The sequence below is a fragment of the Melanotaenia boesemani genome, chromosome 14 (genome assembly GCF_017639745.1).
Source record: "Melanotaenia boesemani isolate fMelBoe1 chromosome 14, fMelBoe1.pri, whole genome shotgun sequence".
In the NCBI taxonomy this organism is placed as follows: Eukaryota; Metazoa; Chordata; class Actinopteri; order Atheriniformes; family Melanotaeniidae; genus Melanotaenia; species Melanotaenia boesemani.
In genome coordinates, this window is record NC_055695.1 from 12,760,834 (window position 1) to 12,781,116 (window position 20,283).

Here is a 20,283-nt window from a genome sequence, read left to right on the forward strand (position 1 = left end):
CAGACCAGCTGACGCACTGTACGTTCTCTTTCTTCAACCTCTCTAATTTGACCATAAAGGACCACACTGTTCTTTTAACACAGCGCTGTAAAGAGCATCATGTCTGCACATTAATTAATCATTCTTGCCCAAATAAAAACAGTTGACTATTTATAAAAGCCGTCGACTTTGTGCACTGTTTAACACAGTACCAGTCAAAAGTTTGGGTGCCCATTTGATTTATTGGGAAAGTGTGCTCAAACTTTTGACTGGTAATGTATTTATGGTGAAAACGCCTAAAACCCTCTACATTTTGTGTTAAGCAACAAATCCAGACTGTAAAGAATTGTCTTGTGAGACAGCACACGAACTACAGAGACCAAAAGAGAGAAAAATAACTTGCAGTTTGACACAGTGATGGGTTGGCCAGCTTCCTGTTTACTCACAGATTGTGGTCAAACTGAATCAGTCTTGGAAAATCCCAGTGCTGCCATCTATGACTAACTGGAACTTTGTCCAGGCACTGCCAACTGGCACAGGTAAGGATACTGTGTCACTGTTACAGCAGAATGAAGCGGAGCTGCAGAGTCAGAGGTTAGTTAAGTCATAATCATATTTGTATACATCTACATTTTATGCTTTAGCAAAAAACTTAACTCTAATTGTGCTTCTTTTATCATCATATGATGACCTCCCATACAATCCATGTACAATCATCTCTTCTATAGGAGCTCATAATTTATGCCCCCACCCTTTGAACTGACAATGTTGCTGATCTCTGGTAAGGAAACCTTTATTGCTGTAGTTGGTTACATAACTGGGAAGCAGATAAGTACATTGCACTTTTTAAGGGTCTAAACATCAGAGATGGCTGCTGATGCTTTGGAATGGTAGAGTGATTCCTAAAGTTAAAATTTGGCTCGATAGTCTTTTCAGTACTCTCAGGATGGAGAGGATTACATATATTAGAGGAACAGCTGAGCTTATTTTAGGCCATCTGGCAACCTTTCTGGCTACTTCCATTATTTTGCGTTAACACCACAATGCAAGAACTTCTGGTTCTTCGTTGGCTGTGTGGTTGGTTAAGGTTGGGGTTATTTATTTCTTCTTGCCTTGTCTTTTCTTTCCTATGTGGTGTATGCATTGTTCTGTAGACTCACAAAAAAATCCTAAATCACATTTGTAAGTTCACCAGTGATTTTTAAGTTTTATAATCGCTTATGACTTTGCAAGTTGAGACTTTTCAAAAGCTCAAAAATGTCAAATAGCTCACCAATATCAACAACCTTCTGAATGATGCTTAAAAACTAATGAATAAATATTTCAAAGCTAAAGCTCTATAACTGCACTGACAATACCAAATCCAATATACTCTTATGTGATTTACCTTAATTAAAGTTTTTTTATAGCCTCTCTTTTGAATTAAATAATCTCTGCCTTCATATTATAACAACAAACAAGAGATTAAAGTCACTGTCCCAGCATGTCAGCTACTATTTTAAAAATTCTACTTAACGTTTGTAACTTCAATTTGTAGGTGTGGCTGGTTGACCACAGACGTTACTGAACTTTGGCAGATTTTCACACTTTGGCACCCCCTAATAGAGGCTAATTCTGCATCTAGATTGGATCCTGTCTCTTGTTTGAGCTCTCTCTAGATAGTAAAAAGTTGTTTTATGTTAAATGTTGTCTCTCATACTCTACATACTCTGTCACTTTCTTTCTTTCTTTCTTTCTTTCTTTCTTTCTTTCTTTCTTTCTTTCTTTCTTTCTTTCTTTCTTTCTTTCTTTCTTTCTTTCTTTTCCTTGCTTCCTACAACAATGTCCTTTTGTGTGTCTTTGCTGAATCAGCTATAGTGAGTGTTATCATTTACCTGTGCCAGGTTATGATTGACCATATTAGTATCTGGTTCAGGAAAGTAAAACGCCTTCAATGACCTCTAACATTGACTTAATTTTCCCCTTTTTGCTACTATGATATCTTCTGTGGGGTTTCTCAACAGCAATAATAAACAAGGAACAACTACAAATTTATTCCCAAGAGCAGACAATTTTTAAATCAAAACAGACCTGAGCTGAAGAAATGTTTAGAACAGCAAAAAATAATAAAATAAAATAAAATTCTTTGGTCAATATTTTCTTGTTTTGTTTAATTTTATTAAGTTTAGATTATTTTTAATTAGGTGTCTGCAACATGTCACAACACTTTTAACTTTTTAAATATTTTTCTCCACACTTTTCATTAAAAGACATTACTATCTGCCTATTAATGTGGGATCGTCCAGCAGCAGCTTTGTACATTTCATTTTCAACCTGGTCATAAAACAGAGGTAAACACCTCCTGCTCCGAATGCAGCTGGGAGCTGCTGCTTGAGGACCAAGCCTCTTCTGAGTACTTTTGGACAGGAGAGGGCTCTGCGCAGCACCCACTCCTTATTGAGAAGAATGAACTATGTTCATACAGTCTCCAAAAGTCTCCTTCAGTACCAGAAAAAGTAACTAGATTTGTTGCTACTTGCTTTTTTAAAAAAAAAAAAAAAAAAAAAAAAAAAAATAGGCCCTCTGAAGTTTAGCCCAAAATCCAAGCTACTGCACCTGTGTGTACAATATTCTTTTCCAAATTTTAATGTGAAACTCATAATTAATTGTTAGACTAATGCTTCTTTTTTTCAAGAAATATTTGCATTTTCCTTTAGTCCGGTGAATTATTTGGTCTATTGTGCTAAAATAAGCAAAAACCGTATATTCACAGCCAATCATCACTATTAACAGTCTTGTTAAATCAAAGCTTCAGTGACTACATTTTGTCTGATAGATGGCACCTTGATCTTGTGAATTAATGTTTTAATTTGGACATTGAAATGTTGGTCAATAGGATGATGAAAAGTAGGAGAACCATATTTATCCCAGGCTTGAGGCCAAATGCTAAAAGTTTCTGGTAGTGGGGACATTCGCTCTCCTGGTGACTCTAATACACAACTCATTGTCTGGACATCACTGCCACTACTTTCAGTCTGCCAGAAGCCTGTTTTATATTCTTCCATAACTGAAAAGTTGGCTTGATTAAATATATGGTTATCTTTTCTTATATTAAGAAGAAATGTGGACACATTTTTTACATGCAAATATTTGAAGCAATGATGGAGTTATTAATGGCTTTAGAATAATTCGCTTTACACAAGTCAGAGTTTTGTGCTGTCAAGTGTTGCTTTAGCTGGCTGACCATTACTAGATTTTTAATAAAGGGTCACTGACTTTTCAGTGACTCTTAAACAGACAGTAATTAGTTGTACATGTTATAATTTATTAATGAGTAGCTGCATCTCTGTGGTTGGGGCAGGATCACCTGGTGTAACACTGTGGCATTAGTAATCAACATAATATTTTAATAATGTGAAAGGGCTTAGAGGCTGCATTATTAAGCGGAAAAACAAACAAACAAACAAAAAAAACACAGTTTTGGATGATTGCCATTTTATGCAAATGGTGCAAAAGTTGCATACTGTACATGCTTTGAGTACAGATCTCACACTGAAACAAAAATTCTTGGTTGAATGCACAGCACTTAGCTGCACCATCCTTCCTTATCAAGACAATGCATGTTTTTCAAATGCCACCAAACAACAGAATGAACAATATCAGTTTGAGAACTTGTTGAGATTTGGTCCCTGAACTTTCTCTGTTTTGGTTCAGGTGACAAAACTATGGACCCATGGAAGATTTTAAACCCAGGCCTCCAGGATAAAATTACTAAGGCTTACTCTGAACCACCCCTTCTTCCTGTTGAACATTGATAAGAAAGCATTTTCTCCTACTTTTATTAATGCCAGGACTGGTGTGTCATAATTATCACCAAGACACCTTGTGGTGCTTACAGATCACAGAGGAAGTTACAATGTTCACATATTGAAACAATGGCCGGGGTAAAGGTTGGTCTAAAACATTATGGAACATCTTGCTCCCTTACAACAACCAAATCCCTGTTAGATATGAACTTAAATAATGTTTATATTGATGTCATGAGCAGATGTGAATTAAACCAATCAAAACAGAATACTTAGGAAATAGTCAAAATACTTTGGTTGGCTATTGAGAAATTGGCCCTGTGATTATCAAACAGCTGGAAACCAAACTGGCTCACTGTTGTTTAGTTCTAAACAGTGGGTCAATAAAAACTCTGGGATTAGGCTAGACCTTCATGACAAGCTAAACCCACAAAAAAGCATGCAGGACGAGCAGTGACATCAGTCATAGAGGTTATTTATAAAACTAAAACGAAAGAGTATTTTTTCTTTTTATAAATTACAAAAAACTGAATGACAAAACATTATTAAATGTCTATTGATGCTATTATGCCTATTATAGTGCCACTTTAGAAACTGCACCATTTGGGATGTTGTCTAGGCTATTTAAGTTATTATTAGCTCACTCAAAACTCCAGCCACTCACACAAAAACCTTCCCATTAAACGTGTGGGCTTTCATGAAAACTGTGCTATTTTAGTCCACTGAAGAAAAGACCCCCAAACACACAAACTTCACTTCAACAGTCCATGTGCGTGCAATGACACAGCCATATAAAATACTGTTTATGGTCCCTTCTGTGTTCTTTTCTGTCTCACAAAGTTAAACCGATCCACAATTACAGCACACAAAATTGAAGATTTATGCGCACGCGCAAATGCACCTACTCTGGCGCCCTGGTTTCATCTTCATCCATCTCTCCGCTCTCCCCCCCTCTCTCCTCTGCCTCCTTTCTCTCCACGGAGGACAGATGGGAGGAAACGCTCCTGCTGAATGTGTTTTCATTGCAGCGGGGTTTATGGTTACAGAGAAGAAGAAGAAGGAGGAGGAGGAGCGCGCCGATGCTCTCTTTCGGTCACGGAACCCGTTCCTCTGCTGTGATTTTCTCAACTGCACGGTGACCTCTCTATCTCCGGGTGTGCCCACATCTTGACTTTTCGTTTAAGAGTTTTAATTTATTCTTTTTTTTTAATTAATATTTCCTTTACATGGACCGAGGATTTCTAGCCGAACGCAGCGTGCAGCCTGCGTGTGTAACCGATTTGGATTTAAACCTTGCAAAGTGATCTTGAAATGAATCACACTGCCCGGTTTGATGAGCGCATCTCATCCGTTTTCTGGCCCCTGAGGTACTAAAGATGCGGCTGATCGCGCGGGTACCTGTCCTGGTTTCATACAGGCTTGGTTTCCCCCGGTAGACTGATCCTGTTTGATGCTGCTGAGTCCACAGGGACCACCAGATTGATTTTTTTTTTCTACGCACCGGATCCGGCACCCTGACAGATGGATAACTACTCTACTTTACCACGTAAGACACAGGCTACCTGCTGCAGTATTTCTCATTCAGTCTGTGTTAACGGTGGACATCCCTGTGGATAACCTCATTGTGACGTCCTGTGATTCTTTGTGGTGATAATTGCAACCAAACTGCACAAATTTACAAACAGCCACCTCATAATTTCTCCATGTTTGGTCATAATCATACATTTTTTTTTAAATGTGCCAATTTGAGAAGCACTATCCAACATTTGCATTGATATTGCATCTAAACTGTATTGCTGTTGCTCTGTGTTGCCCATGTTTCTGTAAAGACCCTTCATCCTTTTAGATACTCTCATCCTCAGGCTTTTCAAGCTCTGTGATGGGCTAATGATACAACCGTGACTGCAGGCAGAAGGGTGTGTGTGTGTGTGTGTGTGTGTGTGTGTGTGTGTGTGTGTGTGAGTGAGAGAGAGAGAGAGAGAGAGAGAGAGAGAGAGAGAGAGAGAGAGAGAGAGAGAGAATAATATGATGCAGTGTCATATACCTTCCTGTCTTGACATGTAGCCCCAAGCTGTTCTTCGGTCACAGTGTCATGCTTTCATAGATTATCACATGCACACACACACACCTGTTAAATCCAACAGCCTGAGGTATTGGAGCTTATTACCCTGTGTTGCCCATTAGTTAGCTGTATCAATCTGTCACACTTGTTACAAGCTTGTAATGACACAGGCTTGGTTACCACCAGGCTAAATGGTTTATTGCAGCACGTATACCTTTTTATTATCAGGATCGTAATGTTTCCACTTATTGTACATGTTGTAATTTGTTGCCCAGTCTTGTCCTTGCATATGTCTTTCTGACTCGCAGGGTTCTAAAGGCTTCTTTTAATCAAAGAGAATATTTAATTACGTTCTTCAATGCAACATTTTCAAAGCTTCTCGGTGTTGCTACTAAGATGACTCTATTAATACATTTTCTTCTCATTGGGGTTTGCAGTCTCCTCTAACAGCCTTGTTTTGTATCATTTGCAAGAATTCGAATATGTGTCATCTTGCTTGTCTTCTATGGCCATATAGAGCTCAGCAGTCCAGGCTGTACCTATATGTTATTGTTCAGAAATGTAGACTAACTCATTTCAAGGATATTAGGTTGTACCCATCTTTCGGGATGTATTTTTTGTTGCTTTTTAGAAACTGTGAAATTACTGCTAAAGTTGTTTTTTTTTTTTTTTTTTTTTTCTATCAAGCAGTTATAATAAGACTAAGAACAGTTGAATACTCTGCAAATTGGTCTTGAGGTGGCATTAACAAAATTATGTCATTTTGTTTTTTTCTGTCCTGGTTTTGAAGATCTTGGAGCTTGTTCTCAACACATCATCTGGGCAAAACTTATTTCACTTGTGACCAATTGCACAATTCCAAGAATTGTGTAATTGGTCGGAAATTTGAAGTGGATGTAATTAGTGCAGAAAACTGTGAAGTCAAAAGCTGTCATTTCCACTTTTCCACTGATGCGAAAGATTTCAAAAGGTTGATAGACCTTTCAGAGTAGCACCGGCACAGTGCCAGTTCATAACACCTGATTTTGAATCTGTCAGTGTATTCACACCAAAATATAGTGGGCAGACTCAATGGGCACCAAAAAATATTGGTTCTTATTTGTTAAATTTGGCAAAGGCTGGATTAATTTGAATCACAGACTGCTGTATTACTTATCTTTCAATATAGTTAAAAAAAGAACAATGTAAAAAAATAAAATAAAATAAAAATAAGCCAAAACCAGAACAATGGCAGCTGTCAATGTCCACACAAGTTTATTTCATGCTGTGTTTTGAATAAAATTAAAACTGATCTGATATGAAATCCCAAATTTCATATCAGCTAACTCGGCACGATCCATCACTGGAATAATTTCTCTGACCTTTGGGGACCAGATCTCCAAGCTGTTACTTCCACAAAGTAAGTCTGCCCACTTTGGTTCTGGCTAAACTGGTGTGAATGTGGGCCGGTTCACCAAAAAGCACCAAGGATCTGAGACTCAAGAATGAGACTCAGATCTGTAGTCAGAACCAGAACCGTTCCTGATTGCACTATAAATAGATCGTTTTAAGGCACAGCTAGCCAAGGTGGTGAGCAAGTACGAGAATCTACATGTTACCACACGTGTGGCAAAAAAAACAAAACAAAACAGAAAAAAAAACAAAACAAAACAAAACAAACAAAAAAAAAAAAGACACTGCCCAGCGTAAGTCCTCACTCTGCCATGGATGAAATATTTTGTGAAGTCAAATAACTGGGCCAAAACAAACTGTTCTTGTTCTTGCCAACTTGAGAAAAATAACAGTTCTCTGTTCTTATGTAGTATGCAAGGTTAATGTGCACTGTGTTAGGTGAAGGTCTGATCTTTTCCCAGTCCCAGTCAGTCTATTATCTCACAATAAGCTCTTGTTTGTAATTTGATGAAACTAATTCTAAAATGTCAACCAAAGATTTGTGGTGTGTTCAAAAAGAAAAGCCACAGAAGTTTGTGCACAGAAGTTGAGGGTGGCAATTCCTGCACTTATTTATCTTTGATGCCGGTATAATTAGATCACAAGTTAATTATTCCGTTATCTGGTGATCATGGAGTTTGTTTTCATTAAATAGGTTCATTTGTTGAGAAATAATTAATAATTAAATAATTATAATCCCAGCAATGAGCAAAACTCCTAAAAATCTGGAATTGGACTGAGCAGAAAAAAAAAATTAATGAATGAAAAATGACTTTTAAAATAATTTTGTCCCAACCATTAGCTTCTCAATTGAAAGAATTTATCCATTCTTCCCATCTAACAATATAATAAACTAAATGTATTCAGATTCAGATTCCTTATTTTTTTATTGTAGATATTTTAATACAACAAAATTGGGTTAGCAGTTAGCTGGCATGTTTCCTACAAAACAGCCAAGTATAAATAAGAAGTAACACAAGAGTAAGATTTTAGAAATACTCCTTACTCCTAGTATACATTCAAACATACCATACACAATATCCCATAAAATATCTAATTGAAATAGATACATTTAATACTTACAATTTAAAAAGCATAATAAAATACCCCTTAAAAATAAAAAAAACAATAATGAAATATTGCACATCACGATATTGCACATAGTTCTTCATCTCTAATGCAGAGTAATGGTGACAGTCTTGCTGCATGTTTGTGTCATGGTATTCAGTTCTCTTACAGCTGTTGGGTAGAAGCTGGTCCTGGTTTCAATGGTTAAATAACATTTACCTGATGGCAGACATTCAAACAAATGTTAAGCAGGATGGAATTAGTCTTCTAGTATTTCTTCACCTTTTGTGACACCGTGAGAAGATTTTTTCTAGATTTGCTTTGGGTTTCTCTGCACCATCTTACTAACTTTCTGCAGGGCCTTTGTGGCTGCTGCAGAGCTGCTGTTGAACCTGACTAGAAAGCCATTGATCAGGTTGCTTTCTACTGAACATAAGTAGGACTATAGCAGCTGTTGAGACAAATTCGTCTTCGTAGAGTACATAGAAAGGGCAGTCTTTGTTGTACTTTCCTGACAAGGCAGTTATAGTTGTGTGTCCAAGTGAGGTCTTCAGGAATGTTTGGACTCAGAAGTTTGTATGATGACACTCTCTCCACCTTTCCACCATCCATGTTCAAGGGTTGATAATCCAACTTGGTGTTCAAGACCATGTTATGACACACCAGGGAGTGAGCCTCTGCACCTCCTCTCTGTATGCTGTCTCATTGTCTCCACTGATCAGACCCACCACTAGTGTATCATCTGCAAATCCCAGGTCCACAGGCAGATGTCATGACTGAGTCCCAGGTCCATCAACTTTTTAAACAGTTTGCTTGGCAGGATCATGTTAACAGCTAAAATGTAATTCATGAATAACAACCTGGCAATATTCCTGTTTTTTTTCTAGGTGGAGTAGTACATTGTGTAAGATGGTGGTAACGGCATCATCAGTCAATCTGTTTGATCTGTATGCAAAGTAATGGAGGTCCAAACGCTTTAGGAGGGCTACTATGATGTGTTTTTGCACCAGTCTCTCCAGGCCCTTCATTGTTACTGGTATAAGGGCTCCTGTCTGTTTGTGTGTGCACTAATTCTGATGTTTTCAGACAGCGACAAGAATAGGTTGGAATTGTCAGTGAAGAAATCTGCCAGTTCGGTTGCACAGTCTCTGAGCATCTGACCAGGGAGACCATCTGGGTCTGCAGCCTTCCTTAGATTTACCCATCTGAATTACCTCAGAAGCCTGCAGAGTGAGTGTTTGTTTGGGTGTAGCCGGTGCTGTGACTGTTATTGTAGCTGTTGATGTGGAAATCACTCCACGGCATCCAAAAACAGGTTGAGCCCTTAAGCTAATCCATCTGTATGTTTGGTAGGTGGACTGAAATTCTTATTTTGGTTTGTGATATGTTATACTCTCTGCCATGCCAGTCGATAGTCTGAGGTGTTGAAGTGATCCTGTATTCTCCTTCTGTAAGCTGCTTTTGCCTCTTTAATGCCTCTCTACACCTCCGACCTGGCCACCCTAACCTGTTGCACATCCCGCGATCTGAAGGCTGCGTCCATGCATTCAGCAGAGATTTGAGATGTTTTGTCATTCTTCTTAATCGATTTGGAGATAGTTACAGTTTCCATAAAAAGAGCCTACCTGCACAGTGTTGAGCGTCAGTGTATGCACACGCAGCTATTTTAGTGTGTACTTTTGGTCCAAGTTGAAATTTTTACTAGCAATTATAGAAAATTATATTAAGACTAATGGCTTGAATCCACATAGCATGCTTTTCTCTGGGTACCAGCACCTTTTTTTTCCAATTGTTCCTAATGATAAAGGAGCATCTGCAGACACAAGCAGCTGGCTTAAGAAACAGTGCTAAAGCTTTCTTCTTTATTGAGACTCCTCAACTTTTTTTTAGGTCATTGCTACATGCACATCTTGTGAAAAATCTCCAAACTAATAGGCGGAATATGATAATAATAAAGCTAAAACAGTCTGGTTAAATGAAAATGGCCTGCAGTGTGTCACATATATGTGACAGCAGAGCACATAGAGATAGTGTGGTGCTAAGTGTCTCCCTGACAGTGTGCTTAGGAGACGGCACCACCAACATTTTACAGGGTCCTAGATAACTGTTATTTAAGTTAAAATAGGCCTAGAAAAGGGCTCCGTAATAGTGATAATATTCACCATAATGTTGACAGATTCACCATGTTACATAAACCTTTGCAATACAGCTTTCAAATCAAGTGGTGATAAGTTCATGTTCATGGCAGAAAAACATTTTCTTGGACTTCTTGCTAGGAACGACTCTCCAGTCTGTCGGGCTGTGAATTGAAGATGGTTACAGCTTTCCTTTTGTGAACTTCTTTATTAAAAACCAATAGAGCAGGAAAGTCACACTGACAATGTGAACCTTAATCACATTAATTCAAATTACTTCACTAGTAACCAAAAATCTCACTAAAATGTCACACAGTAAGTTAAATATTAAATAAGCAAAATTATTTGAAGCCCTAAAATCATAGGGTATTCACTAGGCCTGTCACGATAACAAATTTAGCTGTACGATAAATTTTCTCAGAAATTATCGCGATAAACGATAATATTGCGCAGAGCGCTAATGTGTCATTTTGAGACCATTCTCAACTAATATAGTGACATATGCCGTAATAATGCAAGTACACATTTTCAAAGGTCAATAAACTAAATAAATAAAAGCGCCTTTTTCACTGTTGCATCTTCAAATAAACTCCAGACAAGTAGACAAGCATGCCGGTTTTAATGACGAACCAAACTTCAGCACTTTACATCGAACAAAAACCCGTGTTCTTCTTCTGCTCTTCAAAATCTACTGCTTTTGAAATCAAAGTCATTCTGCCCTCTGTTGGCCTTATAAGTAACTACAACCCAGCAGTTAGCTGGGATACCACATTCACATACGCCGGGACACCGGCCCAAAAGTTATGCGGCCCACTGGGAATCCTCCCAAACCTCTCGATTAGCCGGCATTGCTCTTAATGTGTATTTTGTCATATACGGTAGTATATAGGCTGATTCTATTTGCGTAATGTGCCTGCGGATTACAGGGGTTATTACGGTAGACCAGGAAGTGGGGGCTTTGTACTGACGTCGTAAGCTAGAATGTGTGTGTTCTGCTTACATGTGGGAAGCAGCGAAACAATAAAAGAGGAGATGCTTGCATCTATTATTTACATATTTCAGCATGAGAATCGGAGGTTTAGCGCGAGAGCGTGAGAAGCCACTTAAATACGCAAGTCTCACGGCCATTGCGTGTTGGCAGCCGTGCAAAACAAATGCGGCTTACCGGCTCGTGCTGCAACATGCTGCAGTCAAGTGTGACACTAGAGAGATCACTCCGCAAGAAACCAGAGCGTTTAGTCGAAATACTCCATAGTGAAACCTATTGTCATACACAGTCTATGGTAAAGGGGGGACGAAAAAAAATTATCGCGGCCGGCAAACTTATCGTGCTCTTATTTTCTTATCGTTCAATTAATTGACTTATTGCTTATCGCGACAGGCCTAGTATTCACACTGCTTATATACTAAGAAAACATTCAAAAATATTTCAAATAAACTTTATTTGTATAGCCGCATTCCACAACAGTCATCTCAAGACACTTTACAGTCAATTCAAGCCAATTCATTGTGATTCAACAAAATGATTCCACATTAGTTCAATTTATGATAACTGTTTTAAACAAGCCAATTCATAAAAAAGAATAACCTATCTAAGGAAGCCAATAGATTGCATCAATGCCAGGGTGCACGGAGGATGAGGGCTCAAAATTCAGGGCGAAGATGCAGGAGGCAGGCAGATGTAATCAATGGTTTAATGAAGATAATTGAAGGCACCAAACATACAGGATAACTAAAAGTTACACAAGGCTGAAAAACAAAACTAAAAAGCAATGTAATAACATAAGCAAGGACTGCTATGGCACTGAGGAAACCAAGGACAAGGCTCTGACAATGAACAAACCAAGGGGTATATATATATATATATATACACACACTGAGGAACAAATGAAAAGATGACGAGCAGGTGGTGTAATCAGCTCAAAAGAAACCAGGTGCAACGAACAGGAAATGAATACAGGAAGGGATAACCTCCAAAAATAAAATGGGAAACCAGGAAAATCCAACAGAAATCCAAATCCATAGACCATGACAATCAAACCATGTCTCCAATTCAAGCCTCCATCCTGAGCATGCATGGGGTGGTGGATGATAGTGGAAAAGAAAAAACTCCCTTATAACAGGAAGGAAAAATTTACTTGTGTTTTAGAGTGAGGCTGCTATGAAACTATTCATGAATCATGTATTATTTATCAAATTTAATGCTTTGTTTAGTAACTGGCTGCAATCTTTCTGAAAATTTCTGCTACTCTTGCTTGTAGCACCAGAAAGGTGTAGCTGAAAAACTGATCTGGCATATATTTAACAGACTGGAATACCTCAAGTTGTGACGGAGCATTGGCCTCTGTTAAGGATCTTGTTGAGTCTATTGTTGTATACAGTTGTTGGTATTTCAGTTCTCGTCTTTGTGGTTTCCTCGTATGAGAAACGAGGGCAAAAAAAAAAAAAAAAAAAAAAAAGACTAAGAAAGAGAACCATTACCACATTTGAACCATTTGAAACCCTTTCAACTCTTTACTCCAGATTGCTCATGAACAGCATCTTTAGTGGGCATGTTTGATTCAGGACTGAGCATCTATGTATTCATCACACTTTTAGGAAGGAATCTGTATGAGTAATTTCAATTTAAAAAATCATCAGCAAACTGATTGTATTGAATCATTGAATCACCCTTTCAAGAATTATTTTATTTCCTTGCAATTCCATAAAATACAACCAATGCACCACCTTTGTGTAGAAACAGTGTTTGATGCTGTTCATCTTCACACAGACTGATAACACACTAAATGTGATTTGATTTTGTTCATATGCAGATTTATTTTTGACATTGTCTTCAAATTGAAAATCATGCATACTTTCTTTGGTGCCTCCCAAAAGGGGAGAGGACCTTAGGTTGGAAGCCACTGGCTTAAACGTTTTCTCATCATATCTTTCCATTTTTCCCACATACCAAACACATTTTAGTCTTATTATAAATACTTTGGTGACAGCCTAAATAAAGAAGCCCAGAGTTCAGTGAAGTATAGAGGCTTCAGATGATAAATGCTTGATAACTTCAATACATTATGAATGCATTAACATTTGCTCTTCAAAGAGCTAACTTGCATCAGATAGAGAAAGAAGGTTGGCTCGGGCTCTTGCTGATGCTTCACTAAAGCTTTGACAGGACACTGCTGTTCCTGCTGCTCCTGCTGCTGATGCTGCTGGTTGCCTAGTGACTGTATCCATGGAACCAGCTCTCATCGTCATGGTAATGGATCACGGGAGCGGGACCCAGTGAGGGAAGGGGTATAGAGATACCAGTACATCTGCAGTATGTGCAATGATGATGAGAATGGATTGTGATGTTTTCAAGGTTGATAGTGAGGCTTATGATGCTCTGATTGTGACATATTGGTGTTGTCAGATGTGCCGGTGGCATGATGAAGAGCATGGAGTGTCTAGATTAATTAATCATTATGTGGCAAAAGAAAATGTACATCATCAAGTATTTTGCTGCCAAATTATAATCAAACTATGAATGCAAAAGCACAGTGTGGAAGCTTATTGGTTGTGGATGTTTGCTCTATAGATGGGTGAGAGAGATGCAGGGCACAGATCTGTAGTATTTAACTGATTAACTCAGATAACTGATCTTCAACTAGATCATCTTTGAATGATTGTTGAGGGGTTCCAGTGGATATTCAGTTATTAATTTTACCTGACATTTTACATTCACCTCATGGGCTATTATGATCTGCATTATGTGAAGGGGTTGTCTGTGTTTTAAGCATTTTTATCACATAACAGTTCTGCAACAATTTCTTAAAACCACCAAATCCATGTTCAGAAACATTTAAAGATTTAGAAAAGTAGAATGATGAGATAAGTAGTGCCAGGAGGGGAGAGGAGGAAGAGACAGAAATATTATCCTCTTCGTCACACCATGTATTGTAATGTAGGCTCACACAGGCTGCATAAAACTGCTCCAAACTGGTCTCTTAAAGGATAAATTTATCCCTTACATTTTCTTTATTTATCTGGTGTGAGGTTCTTTTTTTTCCTCTGCCAGTATGGATTCAGATGAAGCCGTGTCTTCTGTTCCCTCTCCAGTCTTGGTGACAGTGTTGCCATGGTTACATCATTCACATTGTTCTCTCAAGGATGACATAATTATTTGGCTCAAATCAGATTTTTGATCCTTTAACAGTCTAATAGAAAAATAAATTTGGTGTTAGCTGTTTAATTTTTTTCAAGCTCTTTAAGAATATGTTTTCTTAATGAAATCAGTCATATTTTGCTCGTATGCAACAAACAAACGAACAAATTAAATAGCAGTACTGTAGGAAATACATAAACGTCTTACATAGATGTAGTCTTGCAAAAGCAATTTCTTAAACAGTTTAATAAAAAAATGGTTGCAGCTCTTTGGCACATTTGGATAGTTTATTGTTTTTTGTGTTCAAACAGTTGCAGAGATAAACTTTGTCTCTCTGCACAAAAGCAAGGAAAATTTGGTTGCATGATAATGGAGGAATCAAACCAGAGATGATTTTCTTTGTTGTGCAGTTGGGCAAGAACACCTTAGGTACGCCCTGCAGTAATTACGTGAAAATTTACATGCTTTTTTTGTTTTTAGCAGTGGCCACAATTATACTCTCAAGTGCATAATTCTAATCGCAGCAATGTCCTTACAGGCTTGACTTAACTTTAACATGCAATGTTCGTAACTGTTTTTTTTTTTTTTTTTTTTTTTTGTGATACACTGACTGGACAGATCTTAAGGCTTTTGCTACTTTGCTGTTTCAAAAAAAAAAAAAAAAAATCTCATCTGTTGTGACAGCTACACGAATACTCAAGATGACCTGCTTCTGACAAGGAAGTCAGGGCAGGATATTGTAGCTGGGATGCCAAGTTTGAAGTCTGAGTTAATGCAGCTGTTCAGGAGTGTGTAAAGTAGGACAGTGGTGGTGCAGCATGGCTGCATGGGAGCCTTTCCACCAGTTAACTTTAGGAACAGCTGATTAAATTATGTGATGGCATTGTGTTCCTTGTGTAAGTGAAGAATTTGGCCTAAGTCATAGGTAACTGTGCAGTCGTTAAACAAGCAGGAAGGACTGCAAAAAGGTGTTTCACACTGCACAGTAGGCTTAGTCTGGACTGTGTATGTGAAGAGTAGCCGAGTCTTTCACGCTTGACCAGTATGTCATATTGTGTGACCCAGTGTTTCTGCTGAATGTGCATGGTGTGTGTACCTGTGTGTGGCCATCTTATTTGTGACAATGTTGACTGCTTGCTCAGTTTCACCTTTGCAATGATGGCTCTCTCCTCCAAATTCCAATTCTTATTCCACAAATTCTTATAACTCAAAAAATTCTTTGTAAGTTTAAGTCCTTTGTAAATTTAGTGATCTGTACACTTGATTTAATTGATTCCAACATTAAATTTATTTTCAGCTAATTCTGATGGGGGAAAAAAAATCAGATAATTTTTTTCTGTAAGAACTTTGTAGAAACTCTTTGGCAGTGAAATGTATTTGCTTTTCACAATCTTATCAGATAAAAAGAGATGTCACTTTAGATTTACATTCCCTTAACTGGTTAAAACAACAACAACAACAAAACATTCCTATTACTGGGTTCTCTGAGGGTACTCTGGCTTCCTCCCTCAGTCCAAAACACATGCATGTTAGGTCAACATCTAATGTTGAGGATCTAAATTGGCCCTCAGAGTCACTGTGAGCGTGAGTGGTTGTTTGTCTCATTTGTCTCTGTGTTGGCCCTGTCATGGACTAGCAACCTGTCCAGGATGTACCCTGCCTCTTGCCTAATATCAGCTGGGATGGAATACAACCCCTATACAACCCTGAACTCGATTAAGAGTGAAAAATATATTGATTACCCTTCCTGGTTAAAATTCCTAACATTCAGAAGTCTGTAGTCTTTTGAGCTGAATGATGCCTCAAAGTCAGCTATGAACAATGTTCCTTTTCCAGTCATTATAACTAGGATATCTCTAATTGTTCAAACCTGCTGTCATCCAGTAGAAAATCTGACAAATGAAGTATGTTGTCAGAAGTCAAATTTATATTTTTATTTATTTTTTTTTAGTTTAGTTTTTTCTTCCCTTAATATTTTCAAGAGACAAATGTTCACACTATAGAATGTGAAGTTTCATTCACTTCTCAGATATAAAAAAAGCCACAGTGTTACTCTTTGGATGAGGTAGTGGTATGTGTAATATACACTACTTTTAGTAACTGTTTCTTTAAATTTAAAAAACAAGATTAGTGAACTGTCAACCAACACCTAACCAACCAAAAGAAAGAAATGAAAAGAGGAGAGTCAAAGCAGAATTTCCCACAAAGAGGATGAAATTCAAAAAATATAAAAGACCAAATACACAGCAACTGCTATTCCACTACAAAGCAGTCTTTTTGGTTTTATTTTATTTTTTTTACCTTTAAAGCTTTATTTCCTCGTTGTCTTGGTTGTCAAGGTGATCTGTAGCTTCCCAACAATTAGACAATTTGATATCACACTAAGCCAGAAAGGCACAGAAAAAAGCTGGATAAGTAACAGTAAAGGTACCATAGGTGCATGAAGGTCCCATAGTTTTTAAAAACTGGCACAGTCAACAGTGAATATTTCCATTAAATAAGCTTTCAATTAAGCAAATGTCAGTCCCGCTGCTGATTAAGTGCAAGCATCTAATTCTTGTCAAAAATGCATGCCTACTCAAAATCTACCCATTAAAGCTGGAAAGTAGAGCTTAACAGCACAGTTTCATAAAAGTTCATGAAGCTTTGACAAAATACATCTATTAATTCATCCCTTTTTTAGGCATGAAGTTATCTTTACAAATACAGTCTCACATTTATACTGAAACTCGTGCACAAAAAAGGGCAGTTATGCCAGCTGTGTGTCAGTTTCCCAGGGTGTTGAATGATGGGGTCTGTTTGTATCCTGTGTTTGATGGTCCACATGTTGCCCTGGGCAGTCCAGTCTCCTCTTAATGGAACGAATGGCTTGAGCAAGGCAACTCAAACTACACCAGGACATTTGTAGAAAAGAGACAGAGAGGAACCCTAAGGCCTTTTTTAGCCTTTAAATTCCTCTCATCCAATTCTGAGAGAGCATTTAAACTGGAGGTAATCTGAGGCAACTGAAAGATGATTTCATCAAAGCAAAAATAACCACAGCCTCTGAAGTAGCAGCATAGAGATGGAAAAAAAGCAGAACTCGTTTGAGAAATGAACAACTGTTACACATTTTGTGACATGCTGGACAAAGTCAGCAGAGAAACATTTGGGAAGTAGTCTGCAGTGAGTAAAAAATGCAGAGGAAGATGGGTGAGATGGAGTAATCTTGAGAGCATCTGCCTGCTGTCCCTCTCTGTCTGTCTCAGCTCAGCTGTCATGGCTATCAGACAGGAAGAAACTGAGATGGATTGTCTTTGTCTCAGAACTTGCTCAGGTTCGCTGCTCTTTGGCATTTTATCATCTCAATTGGATAGCTTTTTCTCTTTAATAATCTTATACTATTTAGTCCCCTAAAAGTAAAAAAAAATGTTGTTTTTTACATATTGACTTTCCATAACAAAATCCACAATAGACAACGTAATGACTGGCTGTGTGTGAAATCACCAAAGTTGGTCTTGCTGTGTTACTGGAGCAGCTTAAACCATGATCTGGCAACGAGTAGAGGAGAAACCATGGCAGCTTTGGTGGAGGCTGATGATTAGATGGCACACATATTTGGAAGGTGAACTGCCAGAGACCACCCCTTTGTACACAAGCACTCAAGAGAGAGAGAGAGGAGCAGACAAAAGGGCAAATGTACAAAGTGAATCACTTCTTTAAAGCAAAAGATCTCTGCAATGCAAAGAATGGACTGTATGAGGTTTTGGCCATAAAATACTTTCATTTTTCAGTCCTTGGTGTTTGTATTAGAACGCTGACAATTGAAAGAAATGTGGTTAATTATGGTTATAATAATTTCATTTAATTATTATTAGATGTATTTAACTATTAAATAAAAGCCCCCCCCCCCAAAAAAAAAAAAAAATAAATAAACAAAAAATCCCCATTGCAACATTCAAAAACTTGTGTGTGCAGAATGTCATAATTGATGTTAGTTTTAGTGTAAATTTTGGAATACCAGTCAAATACTGAGCAAATACTGGTTAGGCAGCACTGCTCAGAATAAGACAAGGACCAGATGAGTCATTGTTTTTGCCACTAGGATCCCAGAAGGAACTACTTGGTTTAAACTTAGTTTAATGCCACATCCTTTTAAGCTGGATTTATACTTGAACGACATCTGCGTAAGTTCAGTTACGTTGTCATCACCTTTTCCTCCACATAGGTCTGTTCAGCTTCAGCAATTCTGGCCCTATTGTATGCAAACACTGTGAGAGTATAAATGCCGCTTAAATCTCTAAGGAAGGAAATGAGTTTTAATCCTCCCCTTAGTCAACTCAATCACCAGTCGCCATTGTTGTATTCTAACAATCAATTTTACAGTTATTCAACTAAAATAATGCTAAACTCATTGAACATTGACACACCTCAGTGACAGTTTGATTTTCTATACAGAAGCTCTCTGATTTCCTTTTTGAGCACTAACACCATTTAAGATAAGATGTATTATTAGCCTCACAAAATTATGATCTCAGGTGTTTTTTATTAGCTGCTTCTTCTTGTTTGAGTATGCCATTGCCTTTAAATGTGTTTAAATCTATTTTGGTAAACCACTGCTGACCCCCAAGAGCTTTGTTCTTTGCTGCACTTCACCTTAGTACAATTTTGCATTATGATGCATATTAATCTCTTTTGTTTATCAGTTTAGCGTGATCTGCAAATTTTTAAGAAACTGAAAAATTCACTGTTAATTCTTAACATCTCCCTTTGGAAAGAAGTAAAAATATGAAGTAGCATAACATCAACGCTGTACTTTCTGTCTTTGTGCTTTGGAATAATTTCTCATCATTCAAAACTGTATAAAAAAGTATACTGCTATATATTTTAAAAGGGAACATAGTGGATTGATTAATAACTTTAACAATGACTGAATTATTACTTCAAAGAAATACTGTACTCAGCCATTAAAAATATTTGTAAGAAATAATATTTTGATAGGTTTTAAAGGGTTTTTATGTTTACTGTAGAGTATGAGGTAATAATAGTTTATCATGACCCATGGCAAGCTGCTGATAGTTTTGGCACCAATCTCTGCATTTCATTTTTTAATCTAAAGTTATTTAGATATTTTGTAGAGTTCACAACCAGACTTGCCAGTGTGTCCAATACTCGTATTTCCTCTTTCTAATCCATGTTTGAAAAATTTTACACTGATTGATTTTGTACATTCATGAGCTCATCTCTGGGATGAAATATGGAAATTTTGTTTGTCAGTGTTTTCTCTTTACATTTGCGAAAAGTCCCCAGGCTCACTGCACTCATTGATGTGTGGAGAATGTTAATAGCTTATCTACACGTGACAAAGAGGAAACCTCAGGCCTGTGTATGTTTGCTTGTGTTAACTATACTGTGTCACCCATGACTCTTAGAGTATCCATCCATGCATGTGTGTAAGAGTACATCATGTGTGTGTAGCAGCAAACACAAAGAGGGACAACTGACTGCTATGGTTTTTCTTTTCAAAACACTTTTGGACCTCCGTCTTTTAGAATCTTTCCAACTGTCCCTTTGCTCATCTCTTCTTGTTTGTCAGTAACATAAGATTGTTTGTTTCTCTAATTTCCTACAGTGTAATGGTAAAATATTATTAATATCAATGTCTAAGGATGGGCATTTCAGGTGGATTTTGAAATCGACTAGTCA

General features: G+C 37.6%; 1 protein-coding gene across 7 annotated transcripts in view; it reads left to right on the plus strand.

Moving 5' to 3' along the window:
• Positions 1 to 5,083: 5,083 nt before the first annotated feature.
• Positions 5,084 to 20,283, plus strand: part of lrrc7 (leucine rich repeat containing 7) — a 76,578-nt gene continuing 61,378 nt past the window's right edge. For all 7 annotated transcript variants that reach the window (XM_042006692.1, XM_042006690.1, XM_042006694.1 and 4 more), the window contains exon 1: positions 5,084 to 5,310. In XM_042006692.1, the coding sequence (XP_041862626.1) occupies positions 5,286 to 5,310 (25 nt within the window). In that variant the 5' untranslated portion in view covers positions 5,084 to 5,285. The remainder of the gene's footprint in view (positions 5,311 to 20,283) is intronic.